Here is a 24,171-nt window from a genome sequence, read left to right as displayed (position 1 = left end):
TCAGTAAATAGTTTTTTACCTAAAATAAACGCTTTTTAAAAAAGTGTGATAGTACCAAAAGAGTGCCTACGAAGTTTTCGAACAGCTGTGCTGTCTGGTTATTAGTAACCATCATCATCAGCGTTTTCGTCTGCTTTCAAGAGCATTCTTGCTGACTTCGGAGTAGCAACTGAGGAAGTGCGCAAAACCTTCTCTACCCCACTTTCGGCTGTCGCAGTCTTTTCCTTGATGTTTCGTTCGTACGGACAAAGCAGCGCTGACACACACGTCGAGCGCACGCTAAAGTGCTCGTGAGGCAACGAGTTGTGACCAGCGATCAACAGCTCCTAGCTGCAGCCGCGCCGCTACCGTACACCCCCATCGGTACGTCAAAGGTTTGCTTGTTTACGTGCAGAAATCGCGGATGCGAAGGCCGTTGTGTGGTAAACAACGAGGATAACCAGAAAGGGTACGAAGCGAAACGTCGCTCGTATGCTGGCGGCATTCTCAGCGTTCCGATCGAGGTCGGTCACTGACACGGGCGCATCGTCTCACTTGAGTGAAGAAAACGACGAACATCAAAGCGATCCTTTGAAGGACAGTTGACTGAAGACGACGCCGTCGCAACAGTGTGACAATCCACCAAGCAGGTCGATTGGAACAGGTTTGATGTCCGCTTGTTCGACTGGCAGAGGCGATTAATCGTGCTGCGTGTAAAGCTAGGTTGACGCATGTTTTTAAAATCTTATTTCGCGTGCTTAGCTGATGCCTTTTCAAAGCTTAGTTTCGGTTTAACCATTGCATGCAACGGACTTTAGCTGCGTAAAAACCTGTTTCGTATTGTTCATTCCTCGTGTCGGGCATTTATTCGCCCCTCAGCTATTTATTCAGCTATCGGCCCTCGACCATCGTAGCCGGCGTAACTCCTTGAAACGATTAACATTTGGACGGAGATTTCTTCACGCGAATAATACCAACCCTGACGTTATTTGTGTCAGTGCTGGCGGGGTAAAAATGACGCCAACCCCTCGGGGGGATTGGCCAAAACGGGGTGACTATTGGGGATCGGTGATAATCAGTCCCGGGGCCATTTCCCGGTCGATAGCTTGCGGGCAGTTGGAAGTCTCGCCATAAGCATCCATGATGTGGAAAAAGAACACAGAATTGCGTTTTGGGTGCATTCTGCAGCGAGTCGTTGCCTGATAATCGAAGATCCGCATTTGTTGGACACGCAGTACCAGACAATGCGAGCCGTCGAACAATCACGCTGGGATTAATCTAATCAGCTATGGAAGGACGTGCTCGTGCACGTACGCGCCACTATATCCTTTGAACCTATATAATTATGAAACTCTATGTACGTCTCTACAGATCCGCGCTTGCGAAAGTTACGTCCGCTTTACTTTTTTGGTTGTCTTTTCTTGTGCTTTTCCCCGACCGGAGCACTAGTAAAACGCACGCGCAATCGCATAATTGAAACGCCGATGGCGTTATCTTCACGTTTTCCTCTTGTCCGCAGAATTGGCGCGACCGAACGGGCGAAAAAAGATTCACTGGCGTAACAAGATAGAGGCACCTGCAGCGCTATTCGCGGTTTTACCGCGAACCTCCGTGTAGCCAACTCAGGCGCGCGCTCTACAAAGTTTTCCCTACATTATTTCGGTAGTTTCCTTGCTGGAAAGAGGAAATGGTGATTACGGGCATTGTGTTACGCTGTCGTTTGTTCATACCTGTTTCTCTCTTGTTGGTTGCTTTTGTTTTGTGTCTTAGGCAGGGCATTGTTTGCTCTGCGCAAAGAGGCGCCTAATCTTTGTCTGCAGTCGTCAAAATTTGGTCATTTTCCCTTTTCCTGCATAGTGTATGTTGCCACTTTCACAACGCAATGTGAAATACAGTTTTTTTTTTTTTTTTTCAAATTTTCCCTAAAGGTTGAAATTATTTTTCTGGCTGAAGCACTACGCTCCCAGCTTGTGATGACGGTTACTTTACTTTAAAAACCTTACCTTACCTTACACAATTTTACATTGTATGCTTATCAACCTCCTAGATTGTATGTGATTTAGAAGGGTTGCTGTATTTTTGCCGCATTAAAATGCCAAGAGAAATCAAGCAACAGTGTGAAAATGCGGGAGAAAATTTTCCGCCTGCTTTAATGGAAGTGTGTGGTATGTGACACTTTTGACAAACAACGACGTTTTATTCTTGTTCAAATAGGTAAATTAGTTTAGGTTAGGTTAACACCATGGGACACTCTCTCCTAGTTGAGATAGGTAACGTAGTTGGCTTAGGTTAGGGTAAATTTAGTACTCAATCTAAGAGGTGTCAGAAACCCGGAGACGTCTCTGTACGTCTCTTAAAAAGTGTAGAAATGAGGTATGTTCGTTAATATTGTAAAATATTTTAAAAAATATGTTTGATTTATCTTTCGGCGTCCAAAGGGTGTGCGATACTTGTACAGGTGGCGGCCACACAATTTTCTGGACCATGCAAGCGCGCGTGATGATAGCCATCGTTGTGCACTCTGTAGCCATCTGCTGTCGAGACTGACACATCGCGCACACGAGTCTTTCCATACTTGAAGGCGCGCAAATTTTCTCGCTTCCAGGGGTGCCGCCTTAATTATCAGAAAATTAGACGATGATGCAGCTGAATGCAGTCGAGAAGGCAGACGTGGCAGGCGGCGGCAGGAGGTTAGATGTGCAGATGAGATCAAGAAGTTTGCGGGGATGAATTGGTCGCAGTTAGCACAGGACCGGGATAATTGGAGATATATAGGAGAGGCCTTTGCCCTGCAGTGGGCGTAGATAGGCGATGATGATATGATGATGGTGATGATGCAGTGGTGCCTTTCCCTTTGAACAGAGAACAGGGAAGCGCCGCATGGTGGCTCCTTTGTAGCATTCCTTTCGTCCCGCTGATCACTTTGCGGCAAAATGGGCCGATTGCATTGGATTTTGTGCACATCTTTTAAGTGTTTTTATGAATCATCCTTCTGACAAATTGTTTGATGCCTTCAAACTGTTGGCAGCGTCAATGTTATGTTGTTTGAAGGTGGGAAAAATATAAAAATATCAGGCTAGCCATTCAGAGCAACGATAGAGCAGCACACAGGGAGCACATGCGCAAAATTTGGTGCAATAGACGCCTACGTAATGTCGCAGATGCGCTGTTAGAGTGAAAGGAGTGCTGCGGAGCGTTGCCCTAAGGTGCGCACTACTAAAAATTGTAGCGTGACTATCGAAAGCGCGAAAGTTTGCATGCCTGTGAACGCGCAAACTCTCGACAGCAGGCGCCGTGCTTCCAGAATTTGCAGCGACCACTTTCGCGTGGTCCGGAAAATTGCGTCCTCACCTGTTCTGGCACACAGCATATGCTGGGTTAGCTTTTCTAGAAACATGGTGCACGTGATGCACCTTTGGACACAATAATGGTTTTAACCTTGCTATAATCTTGGCCGTCAGTCATTTCCAACTCTCCTTTCGTGGGGTTTGAGGAGCTCGTTTTATTTATCAAAACGGTAGGTTTTCTAGAGACCCATATAGGTTTACGTTTATTAAAGTTTCCATGTTGATCAAACTGGAAAATTGAAGATCGTCAGCATGCCATCAGGCGCCATTTTTGTGTCTAGGGCAGCATAAAATCTTTCCCTGGGGACTTACGAACGCTCCTACTCTGCCCCACCGCGATTATCTTGTGCCCCCAAATGTTCCAATCTGATCTGTGGTTTACTGAAACTGGATGCTTGTTACATGTATATATGTAGTAGTGGGTTACCTTCTTTCTCGCCTTTTTTTTTAAATTTTAGTGAGTTGATGGAACAAAACGCTACCCGCTGATGGAAAACTGACACATTTCTTCTGAAACCTGTGTAAATTCCGCATTCACTACCAGTGGATGAATTAACGTTTAGTCTTAGTACCGAATCAAAGCCCTGATCATCACCTTGCAATTGCTATTGCACTCCAGTTGTATTCGTAAACATGTATTCTGGCAAAATAAGCCTGCTTTTCTGACGGAGGCAAAAAGCAAAAACGCCCATGTGTTCGAGATTTCAGCGCACGTTAAAATCCCCAGATGGTAAAAATTAATCCAAACCCCACAATGAATGAATGACTGAATGAATCAATCAATCAATCAATCAATCAATCAATGGCGAAATGAGCATTTAACTGTGCAGTCGTTGGCACCGCTTATACCACTGTATTCTCTTTGCCTTTCAATTAAGTCATTTTTAACAAACAACTCATGTAATTATTTGCTAGGAAGAAGCATTGTCAATATTAGCAAGCCTGCTAATTGCTGGAAATTGTGCATTCAGTTTTTTAGTGTTTTCTCTTTAACCACACTGCAGGAATGACAGAATTTTCTACGCTTCGTTTGTGTATTCGGAAACATCAGATTGTCTGAGCATCCAGCAACATCGAATTGTCTGAAGAATAGGTTATTGCCCTGTTTTTTCATGCTTTGCTCTGAGCTCAGTTTGTGATTTGTTTGTCTGTATGTGGCTTTGTCTTTTATACTTTCCACACCTTTGGCGAGCAAAGCTGAACCTGTTACAACAGAGCTGTGCGCTCGATCCATTTAATGCGCACATATTAATGCGTGCACAATGGACTGGCTGAAGGAGTAAGGAACAGCAATATTGCTGTTTCTCACGTGTTTGTGGTGATTTTAGAAAAAGATATAGCAAGATGACGTAAATCAGGGCACACAGATAAGATGGATGCAAAAAGTAGTTCACAAAGGGGTGAAGACATATCACGATTGGAAACGGAGCTGATTATAACCAAAGAAGAGGGGAAAAAAAAGCACCATGCTAGTCAGTATAGAGAGGAACGTGTTGAAGTGTGCAAAACACAGATAACACATTACAATGGGCATGGTGCAGAGAGCTGGTTGGCTTGCACATGACGTTGAGTGCATTTTCCCGATTAATTTTGTTTGGTCTGCCGGGTTTGATCTGCAATCTCGGTAACTGTGGTGGTTTCCACATAGGCTGACGTTTCTTTCGGAGGTTTGCATTTAACTTACCTCCTCGCATTTGACTCACGTTGTGTCAGAATATTCAAATACTCCGGGTAATGGTTGCAATGAACGGCACACCATAACTGCACCCTGTGCCAAGTCACAGACCTGGGACACTTGGGGCACGTGTGATTAATTCGTGTGCCTACTTATATGCCTAATACAGTCTAATCCCGCTACAACAAAGTCTGCTTCAAGGAAATTTCCGCTCAACCAAATATTTCCAATTCCCTGTCAGCTAGCCATAGAAGTCAGTGCAAAAAAGTCCTCACCACAAGGAACCATTTGTCTAGCTTGATTTCACTTCAACGAAAATTTTTGCTGATTGGGGCTTGATTTGAACAATTGTTTTACAATAAAATAAGCATAACGCCGGCTATCTGTAATTTTTTAGACATTCAAGGCGCTCAGCTTCTCCGAAAACGTGCGCCGTGCACCCACGCTACCGCCGCCGAGCAGCTATCTGCAAGTAATCTGCTCGATAGGTATGCCTAGTTATGCAGCAATACATTTTACGACTGCATTAAATTTCTTCAACCCCCTCACCCCCCCACGTGTAACCGCTCTTTAAGTGCAGGTAAATAATACGTTTGTTATCCGAATAAACACGGCGCAATTGCGCATCAATCGTTTTTCTAAACACGCATTATGCTGCCAATGATGTGGAAATATACGAGGCTATTTTTCTTGCCCTCCTGTGGTGTGTTGGGGCAGGTTTCGCCTCAACGAATTTCCACTTCAACGAAATTTTTCGCATGTCCCGTCAATTTCGTAATAGCGGGATTAGACTGTAACTCCCTTCTCCTGCTTCTGCATCAGTCTCTTCGCTCGCATTTTGTACATGTGTCGTAAACTCACTCTCTTTCCTATAAAAGTTAACGCACTTGCTAAACTTCATTCGAGAACTTTTTGAGTCATAGCTTGGCAAATGCACCGTTTCTTTCATTCTCATCTTACTCACCTTTCCCGGGCATTGTAAAAAATCTCCGTAAGTGGCCAACCTGCCCAATCTTTTGGATTAACTGTTCCTAAATACGTAACCTCACTTTCCCCACCCTGGAGAAACCATTTTCTCTTTCTCTGACGTCGGGCTTTTCGACCTGCTCCTACCCTCTCCCCTTGCCCAGACTTTGCTGGTTGCTCTCAACAGCTTGGCGTTGGTGTTGGTGGTGGCAGTGGTGTTGGTGTTCGGTTTCTGCCATGTGGCTTGCGTTGGCTCGTACGTGCGCCTTCAGTGGACCAGCGGTGACAATTAGGTTAGGTAGGTCACTCTATGACATTAAAGGGGCAGACAACCGATTTCAGGGCCGTACATGCTCTCTGATGATGATGATGATGATGATGATGGTTGGATTTTTTTAGTGCAAGGCCAGCTGGTGTTTAGTGCAAGGCCAATATGTTTTTTCACGGCTGTTATTACAAGCGGCTCAGTACATAAAACGTGCAATTATATGCAAACCCTGCCTGTTCCTACTGCCTGTTTCCAACAAGTAATATTAGTTACCTATTCAGAATTTTAGCAGCAGTGTAGCTAGTGATATGAGTAGTGTTCAGGTATGCACTGTCAAGTGCGTTGAAGTTATCGCACCCACTCTTGCTGATATTTCCATGATCGGTCTAAATTGAAGCAATGTTTCAAGAAAGAAAAAAAAAAGCAATTGTAAAAAATAGCTATTACTTTAAGATGGAAGATTGGGAAATTGCAGACCCATCTGTACATTTAAACTTTTAAAATGTGTTGATAAGCGTAGCTTGATTATTACAAATTAAATGGGAATCCTCTAAGAATATGTCAGCCAAACTTGAACAAAATGAATGCCTGCTCATACAGTTAAGTATAGTTGTTGTTTTAGATATTTTTATTGCTCCCCAAAGGCATTTGACGCAGTAAAGCATGACGTGGAACATTACTACTCAGAAAGAAGAAAAAAAAAACCTGTATTATTCTATCCTGCAATTACTATGCTTATTTCGCAGGAAACAGATGGTTATCTAAATAGTGAATCGTCATAAATCAAATTCATTCATGCTAGAGTCCACCGGGAATGGGACTCCTACTATTCAGTCTTTTTTCTGAGTGGCATTAGAAACATCAATCCCATAGCTATTCAATGGCAATGGCACAAGTATGTTTTTCTCCTGTAAGAACATTAAAAAAAAATTTGATGAATGTGATCACACGCTCGCTGCGCCGCAGCTGCACAATAATTCAGTGATGCCGAACGTAAATCAATATTCAAAAGCAGTTGTACTTAGATTGAAAAACAAGTCTACCCCCCCTGTATTCTCTTAGAACTAAAAAATGATCGAAATTGTTGATAGTTTCAAATGTCTTCGTGTAGTATTCTCAGCTACTGTGCCATGACTCCCGTATCTGCACGTGAAATTTTACTTCAGGATTAAAAGAAACGGCTTCAATCTGTTTTCAATGTAGTATTCATCCCTGACGTAGTTGCAACTCCTGACGTTTGATAAGGCATCGGCGAGCTTTCAACATCACAGGGGAATTAAGTTTCGAGTGTGCTAGTCATTTCGTGATTACACGCATGGCTGAAGCATTCCATTAAAATATTTCCATTCAGACAATTAGAAGATTTGGAATGATGGTTGGTGACATATCATATCAAAGTAAATGTGCTATTGCTCTCTCGTACTATTTTCAAGCACATACAAGTATGCCAGTAAATTATTTCTTTTCTTTTTCCCATCGCCGCTAAAAGGAGCCATGGCTCAGGAACGCCTCAAGACCATTGTCGGCCACCTGAAAGGTGGGGGCATCAACAACGTCATCAGCATGTTCGAGGACAAGAACATCGTAAGTCTCTCCTTACATTGCTGCCATACTGTCGGCAGATGGCCTTTGTAATTAACTCTACGCTTTCGACAGAACGTTGCATTGGGGATACCAAGTAGATATTCTATTTTTTAAAAGCTGGAGGCTGTGCGAAGGTTGGGAGTTGTTCGCTGGCTGAGGTAAGAGGAAAGCTTAAAATGCGAGTGTTTATTCTGTGATGACCAATCACAGTTTTCGCAACTTGTGGGTAAGAACTTCTCAGGAAAAGCCGGTGTCGACAGCCATGTTGTCCACACTGCCAGTGTTCCAATGTACCAATTTGTTTTTCTCTTTCACAACAGGTGGTGGTGTTCATTAAATGTATGACAAGGCCGTGATTGTTTTAAAGCCAAAGTCAAATTTTCGAAAAGTTTTCGAGGAAGTTCATTTGAGTAGACCTTGAAACACGGGTTTTGGTTTTTGTGGTGGTGCTAGCCGTGTAAACAATTTATGCCTTAGTATTTAGGGGACACCATTCATCATTTCCTTGGTGATGGTGATTAACTTAGAATTGAATGTTTTGAACAACACATTGAGGTTGACCTATTGGGAGGTGTGCATGACCAAGATGACTTTGAGAAAGCGAGGGAACAACACTCTACAGACTGTCTCTTTATAATTCATTAGCTGCAACAGCATTTGTTTCCGAATACCGTGTGCCTAGAGCACCACCTCTGTAGCAAAGTTCAGTGCAGTCACCCTTTCATTGATGAATTTTTGAGTGGTCTCAACATTTTTCCCCTTTTCTGTGCTGCCTTGTGCTGTTCATCAGGGAAGTCCTTGTACAGTCAACGCTCAGTAATCCAAAGTCGCTTAATTGGAACTTTCGGTTAAATGGACATGATGTTTCGATCCCGGCTATTTTACGGTAATTCAGTAGAAGAAATCGTTCGATAATTCCAAGCTAAGACCCAATATATTGGTTAATTAGAATTTATTTCAAATAAAAAGCACCAAGGTGACGTCCGTTGTATCCCGATGAAATTCAAAATATTTAAGCGCCAAAACACTACCTTGCTCTGCACTATGTCGGCGCCTACAAAACTGAGGCAGTGCACAGTCATAAAATGGCAGGTCTGCTGACACTCGTGCCAATGTACGCCTCTCTTTCTTTTAAGGTCCTCAACCATCTTTCGTGGTGGATGCTTCAGGCTTCAAATTTAGTGATAAGTCTCTCAACTATCAGGACAAACTGTGTCGTTTGCTCGAACCGCCGACAAAAGTCGAGATTCTGAAAAAAGTCAAGAAGGGAGACGTGTTGCGGACTGATGGCAGTGCTGTTATTGTGCTTTCTGTTTAATTGTAAGTTCGGTTAATTCGAAGTTTTCTGCGTTTCTTGTGGACATCGTGTTAACGGGAGTCGACTGCGTTGTGCTCCCCTTGCAGTTGGAGGAGGTTAACAAGAAAATAAGCGCAACTCAGTCCAAGGGTGGTTTCCGCTTCACCTTCGACAGCTGTCGCCTGTCGGACGAGCAGCGGCGCTTCTACGAGGACAACGGCTTCATCGTCATCCGCAACCTCGTAGCTCCGCGCGACCTTGAAGTTTACAAGTACGTCGGTTTGAATCCAGTGCTTACGCTGTCCGTCCCTTGGAATTATTTTTGTTAACGTCATTTTGGCACTACGATAGAAAGGCAGCTGTCGTTCACACATCTATGATGAGACAGTTGAAGCAAATCTGGAAGAGAAAATGTGAAGAACAAACCTAAACCTTAAAGGGGCCATTCAGACAAAATACAAGTTTGTTTTATTGTTTGTTTGTCGCTGGTGGTCTTATGTTGCTAGGCGCAGCAACTGACAACCAAGATGAGTGAATGAGGAGGGCTAGTGCATGGACTAGCATATACTGCCTTACCCTGTTCCTGAACGAAAACTGCTTCCAGGAAGCGCTTCCAGGACATTGCAGACGGCAAGGTGAAGGTCCCGGGCCTGGTGGTGATGAAGGACATCACCAAAGTTGGCGCCAACAGCAGCGAGCAAGTGGTCAACAAACTGCAGGAGCTGTACATGGACGACGTCCTCTTCACCTACTGCACTCTGCCACAGGTGAGGGTTGGGGAGGGGTTTTGGCAGTGGCAGTCAGTGTCGATCATCGTCATCAAAATTGCTGTCATCGTCATAATACATAATTACCGTCGTCGTCACCATCGTCAGCTATCATCAGTGATTGTTAATCCTCTTTATAATCATCCCCACAGTTACCGTCATCATTGCCATCACCGCCATAATCGCCAGTTTCCATCGTCAATAATCATAATCACCTTAATCGTCGATAAGTGATCACAATACCTAGTTGTCAATCAATCAACAGTGATCATAATCGTTGTCAATCAGTCAATAATTATCAAGGCTACCACCAGTTGATGATCATCATCCTGCCTGTCCACTGCAGGATGAAGGCTGCTCCCTCAGATGTCCAGCCACTCTTATCGCGAGTTCGGCGAGTTCATTCTTTTCTGCCGAGTGTTCTCAGTTTGTCCTTCCATCGAATCTCTAGTCCTTCCGCGTTGTTTACAATCCCTTGCCAAAAATTTCGTTAAATGGACAATCCGCCGCCTGTCGTCCTTTATCAACGTTACATGACCTGCGCAACTCCATTTCTTTCGCTTAATCTTAGCTGCAATGTCTACACGAGTTTGTTCCCGAATCCAGGCTGGTATTTCCTTATCATGGAGCATAACATTTAGCATTTTTCATTCCATAGTTTGTTGGGCCGATCTGATTGATTTTGATTGATTGTATGGTTTCACGTGCCAACGGTACACAGGTGATAAGGTGCGCCATAGTGGAGGGCTGTTCCGGATTAATTTTGACCACCTGGGGATCTTTAAACGAGTGCCGAAACCTCGTACACACGGGCGTTTTTGCTTTTCGCCTCCATCAGAAAAGCGGCCACCACGGCCGGGAATCGAACCCGCGTCCCACTGGGCCGATCTAAGTTTGCTTTCAGATGCCTAGTGAGATTCAGTGAGCGTGGACCGTGGTACCTTAGTTACGTGTTGTTTTGTTCTGTTATGTTGTAATGAAGTAACTCACTTCAAAATTGGTCTCTATATTGTGTGCAGTTGGCTCTGTCTTGCAACATACAAAAAGTTCTAATGGGCTACTGTGGTGAGTGTAAGGAATGTTGGGCCGGAGTCAGTGGCCTTGCAAGGTCAGCAGCAGAGGCGAAGGGTGGAGTGAGGGAGGCCACACTTCAGCACGTTGTAGAGGCTAACCCGGTAGATGGTCAGGACGGGGCGCATGGCGTCCTACAACGGCCGCAGGACACCGGGGTTCTGGCCGTCGTACAACAGGCTACAGAAACCCACGACCTGCCCGCTGGGCAGGCCTACTCCATTCCGAGCATCCCTTCCTCCTCTTGTTCTGCTTTCCTTGGCCTGGATTCCTCGCTGAAAGATTTCCACTATTCTTTCGGCGGATTGGCCGCCTCTCTTGACGTGTACCTCATCACACTTGGTCGCCTGGTTCCATTTTATCATATTACATACTTGAATTATAACGTGCATTTAACACATTAATAACTACGTTCTTAGTGCTGCCCATATTACGTCACTGCATCGTGAAATTTAAGAATTTTTTAATATTTCTCTGGTTTTTTTTTTGTGACATTGGTAAAATGTGCCTTTGTGGCTGTAATGAGGCTGACCAAAGGGTGGTTCTTTCAAATTGAACAAAGTTGTATTTTGTTCTGGCTTTTATGCCTAGCAAATTGTGAGTGTGTTATCGAGGCCCCGACGGCCATTGCTTTGTCAAAAGACCTGCCTGAGATAAGTGCGTTTATTCACCTCGAATCTATTTCTAGATCCTGGACTACGCGACTTCCTTCTGTGGTCCCAACTTGACGGCAGTCCACACGATGCTCATCAACAAGCCACCGGACACAGGTAAGCAGCGAACTGTCTTGAACCGGATTCTGGCTAATTATGGTGCGTTTAAATTTGTTCCACAAACGTGGGAAAGAAGTCTGGTTACGTTTAGGGTAAGCGTAGTTTGTATTGAATGAATCATTCCTTTGTTTTAGGCTCAAGGCTTCTGTTATTACAGATGGAAGGTTATTTTAAAGTTTGCATGATTCAGTTGTTCCTAGGTCATTCAGAAACGGGCAACTAAACAGCTACTGCCAACATGAAACAAAGTAGCAGATGTTGTTTGATGTAAGATGACTGTCAGGACGACTGACTTCAGAAGCCTGGTGTGGCTTCAGTGCCGGTAGTTCTTGCAAAGAGTTGATTAATTGATTGATTGTGGAGTTTAACACGTTGATGCTTCACCTGGGCTGTGAGGCTTGCTGTAGTGGAGGGCTCCGGATTAATTTCTGGATTAATCTCTAACGTGCGCCAATATCTCAACAAACGGGTGCTTTCGCTTTTTGCCTCCATCTGAGAAGCAGCCACTGTGGCCAGGATTGAAATTGTGTCCTTGGGCTCAGCAGCACAGCGCCATAGCCACTGAGTCAGTGGCAGGTTGCATGGAGTCCCACATAACATGGCGGAGTTTGACGACTGAACCTAAACCTAATCTGGCAATGGTGGTCCAGTTGATGGAATAGGAGATACACAAACATTCTGGCATATGCCATTTGGTAAACCTTTGAGAACCCCGAGTGGTCGAAGCTAACCCACAGGTGTTTACTGCAACGTTCTTTGTTTGTTTGTTTATTTATTTCAATACCTTCGATGCCTAGGGGGTGTTATGGCTTTGCACAAACAGGTGTGAAAACAAAATACACAGTTAAAGGTGAAAAAAAATCACTAGTGGAAAACAAAAAAGTGGGTGAAATACGAAACAGCATTGGGTCATGATGAACGAAAGTGATTTTCAGTGGCGGCCTTTGTTGGCGAGGTACTCTGAAACTTTTCTTTTCTGCATTCTTTTGTGTCCTTATTTTTAAAACGAGGTGTGCGTTATTTCGTTCCAGGCGCCCTGACCTCGCGCCACCCTTTGCACCAAGACCTGTACTACTTCCCGTTCCGTCCGGCGGACCGCATCGTCTGCGCCTGGACTGCACTGGAGAAGGTCACTCGCGAGAACGGCTGCCTTGTGGCGATCCCAGGGTCACACCACGGGGAGCTCATGGAACACGGCTACCCCGAATGGGAGGTTGGTGAATTCGTGCCGGTTCTAGTGCTCCACTGTAGCCGGGGTCTCGGCTGATTCATTTGATGCGACTACTGTAAAACCTCGTTACACGTGACATTCCAGGGACCCGGGAAACAATTTCTTGTAACCCTAAATTCTAAGCACACTGAGGAGTCGGACTACATCACTTTATGTACGTCAGGATCAAAGTGTGTTCTAGCACGTCTGCTGGAAATTGCTCAGGGTGGCTTTTAAAGATGCCATTCATAGTAGTTTTAATAACTGCAGATACTATTAGCTTCCTTCTCAACTTCTCGGAGTAAAGCACCTCACTTTGCTAGTCCTTCTGTTGCTCACAGTGCCGTCGAAGTCCACATGTGCAGACACAAACTCCTCAAAGGGTTCTGGAGCCTCTGTAGTTTTTGAATGCAGGCCCAAGCTTCATTTTCAAGACAGTTTTCCCGCAGGATCTTCCGTATAGGCCCCTCTTTCATCGTGTCTCTTCTAAATAGTGAAGAATTTTTCTCTAGAAACCTTAAAAATGTTGTCCCAAGTAACCAAGTGTCTCTTGTATATGTGATGCAGCTAACTAGGCGGATGTAGGAAAACCAGCCGAACAGTTTTTAAATGCCTCTTGCAACCGGGTGTCTTGTGATGGGGTTTTACCGTGTTTGCATTCTTGGACTTTTCCCCAGGTTTTCTAATCTAATGGTAACTGTCTGACAGGCATCCTGTGGTAATGCTCTGTTTGACCTTTGAAACAAGGAGGGTGGTGGGGTGGACTTGGGGAATGAATGAGGGGGAGGGGCGGGTTGACTTTTAAAACGAGGATGGTGTAACGATTTGAAGGGGGGAAAAGGGGAGGGCGAAATAAGTCCTTTGTATGCCAATATCAGTCTGAAACCGTTTTCCTGTAACAGGGCGTCAATTCGCTTGTTCAACACAAAGCTGTTACGCAACTGGATGGATGCTAACAGCATCACGTGGAGAGGTGCCCAGCGGTTTTCGGTGAAAGGTCTTGTGAATATCTAGAATACGCTCTCCGTGCCGTCAAAGGCAGTAGTGATACCTAGCACTCACAGGTTGCGCATGGCTTGTTTAAACGGGGCGTGTTGATAAGTGGTGCAAAGGAAAACCATCGAAATGGGAATTAATGGTTTCGGCACATTCACTGCTCGTTTCGTAGTTTCAGGTTTTTAAATGGGAAAATACTAGGGGTGTGCGAATATCAATTTTTTAATTTCGAAGCGAATTCGAATAATAAAAACAAAGTTCGAATCGAATCGAATATTTTTCGAATATTTTTCGAATACGAATACTTATTGTTTTTTTGTAAAATGAAAGTTTTCACCATCTAGAGACACAAAAAGTGCAACTTTATTGCAGAACAAATCATACAAAGTAAAATTAGGAATTACACAATACCATTGCACTCAACAGGTTAAGGTCTGCACTCACTTAAATGTTAACATGGAGAAAGGTTAACTGCTCGACATGTTCGCGGAGCAGTGACAGCCTCCTGCTCGTCACCACTCCACCAGATACCGAAAGCAGCCGCTCACTTGAGACACTAGTGGCTGGCATGCCCGAGCCCGTGCACATTGCCGCGCGCTGATACAGTAAAATCTCGATCATACTAATCTCGCGGGACCGCGAAAAATATTCGTATCATCTGAAATTCGTATGAACCAACACAAACCAAAACATTGAGCGCTGAAAAAAGTTTTAGTCTATTTCTTCTCTTACTTTCGTGTGAAAAAATTCGTGATTTTTTCTGCTTTTTTTAACCCCCGTGTCGCAAAGCAGTCCCTTCTGGAGTACTTAAAGCTCCGTGCTCGTCTCCTCACTCGCTGTGCCCAAGCTCGCTACACGCCGCAACAGTCAAGCGTGAATCGCATGGTGCGTTTTTGCACGCGATTCGCTCGCCTCGGCTCTGCGAGCGCTGTATTTTCACGCCTGCATCGACAATTTCGCGGCAGAACGGAGGAGCCTGACTACTTGCGATGAGATCGAGACAGCTGGCTTGGCTCCGCCAGAGATGGTTAGGCTTAGCACCCCGGCAAAGATTATACGGGCGCTTTCTAGCGGCGTGGATGTTGTTTTATAGTACCGTTTTCGCGTGCATTATCAGCTCTTTTACTGCATTAGCAACTTCGTGTCTCCCTTGAGCCGTATTTTAAAGAGCGGTTAGAAACGGTCGCTCGAGCGCCCGCGCCACTTCATGGCTGGAGCCGACGCCATGTTGACGCCACCGGCCGCGCCGCGCACAGCGTGGGGGTGGTTTTCCGGCGGTGTCAGCGCGCGTTGGGCGTGCGCAGAGCGTTTTCGCGAGCAGAAAACAACAGCCCGGCCGTTTCTGGAGAAAAAGTGACAAACAGGGCAGCGAGAGCCGTCACTTGCTCGTTCGGCAGTCGGGTGCCTCGCCGGCTCGTTCATATCTTCCGCCGGGCCGCCCAGGTCCGTTCGTAACAGCCGAAATTTTTCCCATTGCAAACAATGCAATTTCACCGGGACTTTTCGGAAATTCGTATCATTTCGAAATTCGCACCCCCAGAATCGTATCATCGAGAGTCCACTGTAACTACAAATAAACACCGATAGAGTCTGCGAAAGCACGTACCGTTCGCCGTGATATGCTTCGCGACTTTGCTACTGAGACACGCTCTGAATTTTTTTTTTTTTTTTTTTTTTTTTAGTTTTGGGTGGTTCGAATATTTCGAACTATGAAAGTGTCGTTCGAATCGAATCGAATACCAAAAAATTCGAATCGAATATTCGCACACCCCTAGAAAATACCATTCTGATTCGACGCGTTCTCTTCAAGTGACGAGGTGCTAGCTAAACAGCAAATTACGAGAAAATCGAAAGTTTCAAAAGACAGTTGGCGTTTTCAGAAATTCCAGCTACTAAAGCACATCCTTCCAGAAGCAACTGCGGCCTTTTAAAAGTGCTTGTGTGATGTTGTAGCCCTCAGCAGTGTGACGTTGGAATCGGAAACGGAATTTTATCCGTTCAAGGGATAATCCAGGGAGAAATGGCTCAAGTGATTTCGGATAAGTGGAGGGATTAGGACCTTATCAGTATTCACTTTGCCAGAGCAGTTGGTTGACCTCTGTACAGTTCTGTTTGTAGTCACCCACACATCCTTTTACCTCACTCAGCTGTTGCGGGATGTGAGAAGATCACGTTCTGGTTTGCAAATGGAGCCTAGTAATTTAATTGATTGATTGATTGTGGTGTTTAACGCGCCGACGCAACGCAGGCGATGAGGCGCGCCATAGTGGAGGGCTCCGGGAGCTTAGTAATTTAGCGTTTCATAGGTTCATTAATTGCAGCCGCAACGCCGTTACCTACAACACATGACATGTCGTAAGCTGATTCATTTGTTTTTAAAGGCAGGCAAGTTGACGAATCGTGGCTCATTGCTAACAACTTGTCTTCTCTCTCCCTTTTTCTTTTTTGTTCAAAAGGGCGGTGTCAACAAGATGTACCACGGAGTCAAAGGCTTGCCAGACTCTGTCTTTGACAGGCGTGTCTACCTGGAGATGGAAGCGGGAGACACGGTCTTCTTTCACCCAATCCTCATTCACGGATCGGGTGCAAACCGGACTGCGGGCTTCCGCAAGGTGCGGAATGTGTCAGTTTTCTTCGATTAGAGCAAAGTTATGGATTCGTGGGCTTCTGTCAGAGCTTTTGCAAGGATGAAAAGGCCCACCAATTATTTCACTTAAGGGGGGGACACTGGTCTTGAGGACCAAAAATTTGACAAAATCAATTTTTGTATTAATTTTATTTGCTGTCTACAGGTCCCAAAGAATGTACCTGCAAAATATCATAGCTATATCATAAGTATTCACAAAGCTGTCACCCTTTGAAGTCGCCTAAATGACCATTTTTACCTATGTTCGCAAACTTCATGCCCTGTTTTCTGAACCAATTTTTTTCCCACATGGTCAGCTGTCAGGTACAATATCTTGGGATGTACTGGTTCGATTTACATCATTTTTGCTGCATTCGAAAGCTTATGAACTGAACAGTGCAATGAAACCACGAAAGTACAGAATTCTTTTTTGCTGGCACAAGATTTTATGCAGTTAATTTTACAAAAACATTGTAAATTGATAACCTGACATTTACGAATTTTACCGCTTTTGCAGAAACCATGCTAAAATTACTGCAGTGGTATAGTTGCACTACCTGGTCCTTCTAGAGCACAAAGGGTTTTATATAAAAGCTTTTTGAGTATTTCATGGGTACATAATGAAAAAATTGCCCGTAACGGAGTGACATAACATGTTGCACAACTCTAAACTTACACCCCATAGATGAAAACTGACTGCATATTTGTGCGCAAGATGTTGAAATACACTCAATGTGTAAATCTCAAGCACATAGGTTAAAAAATAACAAAAATGTCCTCAAGACCAGTGTCCCCCCTTAACATTTTAACGCGTTGCTACACATGGTCTATGAGGCGCACTATAGCGGAGGGCTCCAGATTACTTTTGACCACCTGGGGATCTTTAAAATGCGCCAAAATCTAGACACCTGAGCGTTTCCGCTTTTTGCCTCCATCTGAAAAGCCGGGAAAATATTTCACTGAATCTTCGTGACCCCTGTGTAGCGGGTGCAGAGAACATCTATTTGCAATCCGCATCTAAATTCAGTGCGAGGAACTCGACACAACACGACACAAACGCTTCTAAGAATTGTACAGACAACAGATTCCACTCCGCGTTGCGGTATTTTACCCTACAATCCCCCAATTCCCGTTCAGTGTGCGTTTGAGTACCCACCAAAACAGGGAGAACGAGCTTTATTGAGAGTACCTACCAAAGATTAAATTTTTACAGTTCATCACACTTCATCATGTTTTCCTTAATATCTCGATTATTCGCTTGACGTTTCTGCAACAAAATTGGTATTCTACAGTGTGGTGCGACGATAATTGGAAAACCTTAAAATTTTTTCCTTAGCGAACCGCCGCTCTGTTTGCGCTCAAACTTCGCACGAAGGTCGCACTTTGTGGTTTATTTTGTTTGACACCGGGAACAACGACGGTACTTGCCTGTTTATTCTGAAAATAAATAAAAACGATTTTCGCCTATGGGAAAATGGGGGCTGATTTGGACGTGCGAGCCAGCGCAAGTTGATCTTGGAACGACGGCGCCACATGGTGTATTCAGGGCAAAACGCACATTTGGGATTCACGGTAGGAAGGAGCCAAACGGTGCAGCAGACGATCAGAAAATGTGAAAGCGGGTTTTCTGAATGTCTGCTCGCTCATTTGGCTCCTTCCTAAGTGCATTTCCTGGGTGCACTTCCTTTCTAGGTCCCTGTATGTTATTGGGACAAAGAGTCTTTTTTATGAACAAAACTTGTATTTTGTCTTCGAGGCCCTTTTAATGCACCTGCGACTCATTTTTGCTCTTTGGTCCCTCTTGTTGTCTTCGTTTCCCGCCAGGCCATCTCGTGCCACTACGCTGCCTCGGAGTGTGAGTACATCAAAGTCGAGGGCTCTGTCCAAGATCCCATCGCCAGCGAAGTGATGGAAATATTCCGGAAGCGTTTTCCCAACATCCCCGTCGAGGACTATGCGGTGAGTAGGTCCCGTCGGGAAAGTCCTCCGACAACCGCGCGTGATTGCGGAGTCCTTGGGAAAACAAAGTCCACCGGGCTCTGGTTATTTGCAACCTTGTATGTGAGGCAGGTACCTTTTGCAAAATGTGGCCAGGCATAAGTATAGGTCGATACTTGTTGGGGGAAGAAATGTCATTACTAAATGGAATAAAAACCAGCGAACACAGGACACAGAAGAAAACGATGGGACAAGCTGGCACTAACAACTGAACGAACAAGGCACTTGAACGCCTAGAAATACCTTCCAACAACATCATGCGCATGTGTGAATAGTCATGTGTCACATGAACGAAAAGTTAACAATCAAGTTCAGTTGTTAGTGCCAGCTTGTCCCGTCATTTTCTTCTGTGTCCTGTGTTCACCGCTGGTTTTTATTCCATTCAAACATGTACCAACTAGCCCAGACCAATGCCTTGGTATGCCCCTGACTAAGCTTAGTTTCGTAGCATTTTTTTATCACATGAATTGAAAGCTTCCGCAACCTTTCTTGAAGCAGACTGCTGGAGGGTTACCGCCAGTTGCACTTTTCTTGTTTAAACCAAGCACTCATTATCGTATACATTCCAGTACAGTCAACTCACCCAGTCCAGTTTTTGACCATAATAGTTTCCCTTGAAAGAAAGCTGTTAATGTTTGTAAGCAGGAGGGAGGCATTTTAAGTGCAGAGCACTTTAGGGGCTCGCCTTGTTGTCGTAGCTCGCTCGCTGGACCCAAGTAGAGCTGCACGGCGTTCCATCATAGCAGCTGTCGTCGCAGCGTAACCCAGAGGCTTCGAAAGCCAAGCGGGTTCTATAGTCATAAGCATTCGAAACTCGTGAACCGCTGGCGCTTGTCATACATCTCCCCTTTGTTTAGTGCAAAGAAAACTGCAGGTACATTTGAGGCAAATTATACGTAACTAACCGGCAGCGCCCTCGTTCATTTAGTTAGGAACGTTTATTTGGTTTGTTTTTACGATAATAAGTGAAAAAAAGTGGCAGTGCAACGCCGGCAAGCGCGGGAGAAAAAGCAAGCACGAAAAGAACAGAACTCCCGCTGGCGCAGTTTCTGGCAGGGGGCACGCGAGCACTGTGAGGGCGGGAAATTTGAGTTGCATTGGGTGGTAGCAGTGAGCGGATAACGACGCTGCAGCCCATTACGGCGAATCACTGCCCTGCACCTTTGGTAGCTTTCACGTTGAGTGGAACGGCTTTAATTTTTTTTTAAAATCACCCATCCTACACACTCCGATTCGGCCCAGCCTGCCAGTCCAACATTGCTCCTACTCCTTCGTAGGCGTTGTACGTACACAGAAAGTTGGAAGCGTGCGGTGTTCTAAATCTCAAATGCTTTTTTTTTTTCCCAGGCCATCTGGAAGCTGAGGGCTCGCCAAGTACGAGGAAAAGAGGGAAACTTGTAAGATGAAGGCACCGTGAACGGCGACAGAAGCTAATCATGCGACAACACTGTTTTGAACTTTCGTGTTTAATGATAAAAAATGGGTTCAAAACAGTTTTTACAAGTGGGGAATCGATGTGCCCCACTCATGATGGCCCAACTCAAAGTTTACTGTTTGCTTTGACAGCCTTTAGAACTTGACTCAGCATGGATATTTCATGTGAAGCTTAATTTGGTTGCAGGAACATTACCAGGATGACTTGAGTGGTTATGGCGTTGTGCTATTCATGAATAACACAGGAAAGGTTTTGATGAAATACGTATGTTAATTGCTAATGATTGCGTAATTAAGAGATGTTTTTAATCCTTGTATAAATATGCCTAAATCTTGAGGCCAATTGGTGATCGTTGCTTTTTTAGATATTTTATTGGGCACGCAAATAATTTTTTTTAAAACCATTTAGGTGGCATTAACACAAGGCCTTCATGTTAATATCTCACAAAGGCAGCGCCTTTTGCGAAGCCTCTTATGGGTGTCACATATGCAATTGTTGATTCTCTGTATGGGGTGCAGTTTGTGTCGGCTGAGGGTGGCAGTCTTCAGCAGAGTATATTTTTCTAGATAGCTGATAGACTGCAATATTTTTACACACATACCGCAACATGCACTATTGTGCGCATGCGAGACAGTAAATGGAATACTGTTTTTTCGAATGACAATAAAGGTTTTTTAATAATTTTTCTCCGCGAGGTTTCTTTGCGTTGGAGTCATCTACGGCAGCTGTCAGCAATGTTGAACCTGCAGAAAAAAAAAAAAAAAAGAAAGTGGTGTCACCATATAAGTAGCAGCAAACTGAACGTGTGCGAAATCAGTGAAGATTATGCTCAAAATAGCATTGCAATATGACACTGGAAGTAGCCAATCTCGCTGCTTGCAGATGTAAAAACCTTCGAGTGGACACTCTTTAACCAGGATCTGATTGCCAAGCAGAAGGTTCAGTTTATTCTCTTTTAACGTGAATCATTTGAGACAAATGCAGTCCCGCCATTTTTAATTAGCTTTAAAGGCAATAGGATTTCCCCAAATACCCTAACCTGCAACCCTTAGAGGGACAGACAACCAGTTTTTGCGAAGTATATGCTCTTATCCAAAATGAAAGGGCATCACTTTAAGCCAAAACAGTTTTCCTGATAAGGTTCTAGAACATATGAAAACAGAATTTTTAGATCTACCACAAATGAATGCTCGAAAACATGACAGTCAGCCGCGTGGCAATGTAGTTTTAACTGTTCACGAAAGGAAAGAGGTATTTAAGGACTAGTCTCCAGCTAAAGCAGTTATAAAATGCAAGACTTCTTATTCCTTTAGGCGATTTCGGAGTCTCGCATTGAAACCAATGATGCAGTTGTTATACGTACGGTAGGGTCATGCTTAGACACTACAAGGTGCCACCTTTCCAATTTCAGAAAGTTTAGTGCCGAATTAGTCATTTCTGTCGAATTATTTGGAAATTCCTTGTGGTTACCCTACTATATAAAACGCTGGCTTTCGTATGAGCTAGAGGTAATGCACTCCACAAAAATTGGTTGTCTCTCTCTCAATTTCAAGATGGATGAATTTCAAGCTGACTCCTTTAGGGAATCAGTTCTGAGTATGAATTTTTTTTAGTCCGACAGCAGCAGCAAATTCATCAGAGCAGTGCCTACTTGAGAAATGGAGTGTAATAATGTTTGCTCTGTTATGCATGGTACCAAACTAACAAGGTAAAGCTGGCATTCACACTAATCAAGGCAAAACAAGAGGTTGGTGGTAATCGTGTAATTAATAAAACACATGAACAACTGGACCACATTTAGCAAAGTTTTGAAAAAGAGGCCAGGTCAAAGAAGCTGTTCAAAGAATTGAAATGTGCTGCAGACACAAACGTCAAGGGTCATTTTTTCAAAGCAAAGCTTTCTATGCCTCTTTTGCGCCGTAGATTGTAAAACCAAAACGCACTGCAGGAAAGCCAACTTTACACAATGGGTTCACCCAAAGGACACATGATGGTGGTGTTGAAACGCAAAGCAGCAAAAAATAATAAAAAAATAAAAATAAAAGAAAGTAAGAAACTTTTCGTGGTTGGAATCGAACCTGGGTCCTTCACGTAACCAAGTTGACGTCCATCTGCGGGCACCTCTCTGACAGACACAGTCAAAACAGTCTGGATTTCGGACTTTTACTCAGGTTGCAAGGGAGAAAGCTTCACATATTAATTATCTTTCCCTCAAGAAAGAGGCTTTCATTTTTTTTTACTCTGGCAATGAGATTTATGCTTGACTCACTGGAATGTATCTGCCAATCTCATCTAATGCCGCAGGGGTCATGCCGCAGGGGTCATCACGTAATTGCTATTAATTCTCAAGAGCTCATTAGAACAGACTGCACACAGACATCCTCCTCCTTGGCCGTCGCATGTTTATCTTTATCCCTGCAGCACTTTTGACACTAATAACCTCCCTTGAGCGCTTTCTAATTTAATTAAAGCCCACACGTCGTAAAACTTAACAGCCGTGACTTTGCTCGTGGACCCAAAGGTTACCATACTCGCTCAGCAGAACCTTATTACCCATCTGCAGGCAGGGCTTGGGCTACGGAAATTCCTTTCTTCAAAGGTAAGTACTGTAACGAAACATGGTCGTGATTCTGAAGAACCGTCAGGTACACTTGATTACGGAAAATACTTTTTTTGTCCTGTTGCAGGTGGTAGCTGTCCTAGGCATTATTCCCCTCTATGGTTTTCGTCCACCAGCATTCTAATCTTTTCGTCCACCAGCATTCTAATCTTTTAGGCGCCTTGACAGCCTTGAAGTTAACTCCCTCTGTTTTACCCTAACATCCCCGCCCCCTTCACGCACACCCCTTACCCTACGTAGACAAAAAAAATATTAAAATAAAGATTCAGCTAAGAAAGCCTCTCAAACATTTTTTGCCTTTACAAGAGCACTGCAGCACACAGGGAAATACGACATCGTTTCACCTCAGATTAGGACGTCGCTGATGGCATATTCGATGCGCTGCAAACAAGCCAACCGTATTCTGCTGCATGGTGTGTTATCACCTGTGCGACACGAAGTTAGTAAAAGGATTCGTCAATGGATATTATAGGAGCAGCTCAGTTAGCGGTTCAGCCATCTTTATTTTCGTGGTCTGCCATTGCAAGACGCATTACGAGACATTTAGAGCAGAGGCTAAAAGGTGGTCAAACAACGTAATTGGCGAGGGGAATTCAAATGCCGCTCGCAGACGACACAGTCGAGCAGTCCGTTATGTGGCTACTGCTTAAAACTCGCCACTTCAACACGAGGCCTTTCCGGCTCACCTATTTGCGTGTATCCTACTTGCTGCTCGACGGCTGCGGCATCCGCATCTTGGACATGTCTGCGTGGATGTCGTAGAAGCTGTAGGGGTTGTGCTCGAAGTACTCTTTAACCTTGTAACCTTCGGTCGCTCCGCTGACATTCGCCGTCTGCTGCGGAGGCGGGGGTGCTTTCGGCGCGGCCGATGGCGGCGGCGACGTAGGTTTCTTCTTGTCCTGGGTGTTTTTCGGGCCCTGCCCAGCGGAGGCAAAAAGCCGACTACCGAGAGAAGTTGCGGCAACACTTGACCGAGCAGGCTGAAGCCGCCAAAGGCAGAAAAATTTGTGACCCGTGGAGGCCGCCATCTTAACCGTGGATTTCTGACTGGCTCAAGTCAGTGGCTAAAGACCGGCCGTGCCAATTGCATATTCGCAATTTCTTGCATTTTTCCTGCCGTATTTTTGTAAAAGGCGTTTTAACTTTGTAAATATTTTAGTCCGTAAAAGAAAAAAATGTTTAAACTCTTCAGTGACGTCAAAACACAATTTCGCTGTAAAAGAAACTGCGCTGATGTTTGCAACCTTAGCTGGCCAGAAAAAGAGGTTGCAAACACTGACAAATTATAGGGGGATTTATTGTAAATTTATTGCCTGCCGCAGTTTTCTTTTTTTACGCAGCCCCCGTTTAGCGGGTGTTTTGACAACCATTCACACGAACCGTAGCAGCGCACGGGGTGTCAACACTTGTGAACACACTCGTAAGTGCTCAGCGCCTTTGTGTCAATTACGACGCATTGATTTGTCAGGTGGTACCAAGGACCGCCTGAGGTTGCTGCTGCATGCGAGTAGTCAGGTGCAAATCCTTTTCTGCGCATGGGCAAGAAACTAGGTATCGGG

The 24,171-nt window shown here is 44.6% G+C and overlaps 2 protein-coding genes across 5 annotated transcripts; one reads left to right on the top strand and one right to left on the bottom strand.

Annotated features, from left to right (window-relative positions):
• The first annotated feature begins 126 nt into the window (after positions 1 to 126).
• On the top strand, positions 127 to 20,677 carry LOC144158835 (putative phytanoyl-CoA dioxygenase). Of its 4 annotated transcripts, none has more exons than XM_077689995.1 (10): positions 127 to 363; positions 6,132 to 6,265; positions 7,725 to 7,819; positions 9,224 to 9,387; positions 9,721 to 9,883; positions 11,643 to 11,724; positions 12,759 to 12,940; positions 16,390 to 16,545; positions 18,384 to 18,518; positions 19,905 to 20,677. In XM_077689995.1, exons 2-10 carry the CDS (start codon positions 6,205 to 6,207, stop codon positions 19,956 to 19,958), a joined length of 1,092 nt encoding a protein of 363 aa, XP_077546121.1. In that variant the 5' UTR covers positions 127 to 363; positions 6,132 to 6,204; the 3' UTR covers positions 19,959 to 20,677. The 4 variants fall into 4 exon arrangements, with proteins under 4 accessions (XP_077546121.1, XP_077546123.1, XP_077546122.1 ...); XM_077689996.1 differs by lacking the exon at positions 127 to 363 and adding an exon at positions 455 to 643; XM_077689997.1 differs by lacking the exon at positions 6,132 to 6,265.
• Positions 20,641 to 23,676, bottom strand: Ndufv3 (NADH:ubiquinone oxidoreductase subunit V3). Its single transcript, XM_077690001.1, has 2 exons — positions 23,299 to 23,676; positions 20,641 to 20,735 (listed from the first exon to the last, which is right to left on the bottom strand). Exon 1 carries the CDS (start codon positions 23,638 to 23,640, stop codon positions 23,314 to 23,316), a length of 327 nt encoding a protein of 108 aa, XP_077546127.1. The 5' UTR covers positions 23,641 to 23,676; the 3' UTR covers positions 20,641 to 20,735; positions 23,299 to 23,313.
• Positions 23,677 to 24,171: the final 495 nt, after the last annotated feature.

The sequence above is a fragment of the Haemaphysalis longicornis genome, unplaced genomic scaffold (genome assembly GCF_048455015.1).
Source record: "Haemaphysalis longicornis isolate Haplotype H1 unplaced genomic scaffold, Haemaphysalis longicornis Haplotype H1 scaffold_10, whole genome shotgun sequence".
NCBI classification, from domain to species: Eukaryota; Metazoa; Arthropoda; class Arachnida; order Ixodida; family Ixodidae; genus Haemaphysalis; species Haemaphysalis longicornis.
This window is presented reverse-complemented; position numbering and strand designations above follow the sequence as displayed.

Excerpts from the sequence above, each read along its gene's own strand:
- LOC144158835 (XM_077689995.1), top strand. The coding sequence starts at position 6,205 with ATGTGGCTTGCGTTGGCTCGTACGTGCGCCTTCAGTGGACCAGCGGTG. Across the intron at positions 9,388-9,720 it reads CGCGACCTTGAAGTTTACAA|GAAGCGCTTCCAGGACATTG; the intron begins GTACGTCGGTTT and ends AACTGCTTCCAG. Across the intron at positions 16,546-18,383 it reads GGACTGCGGGCTTCCGCAAG|GCCATCTCGTGCCACTACGC; the intron begins GTGCGGAATGTG and ends GTTTCCCGCCAG.
- Ndufv3 (XM_077690001.1), bottom strand. The coding sequence starts at position 23,640 with ATGGCGGCCTCCACGGGTCACAAATTTTTCTGCCTTTGGCGGCTTCAG.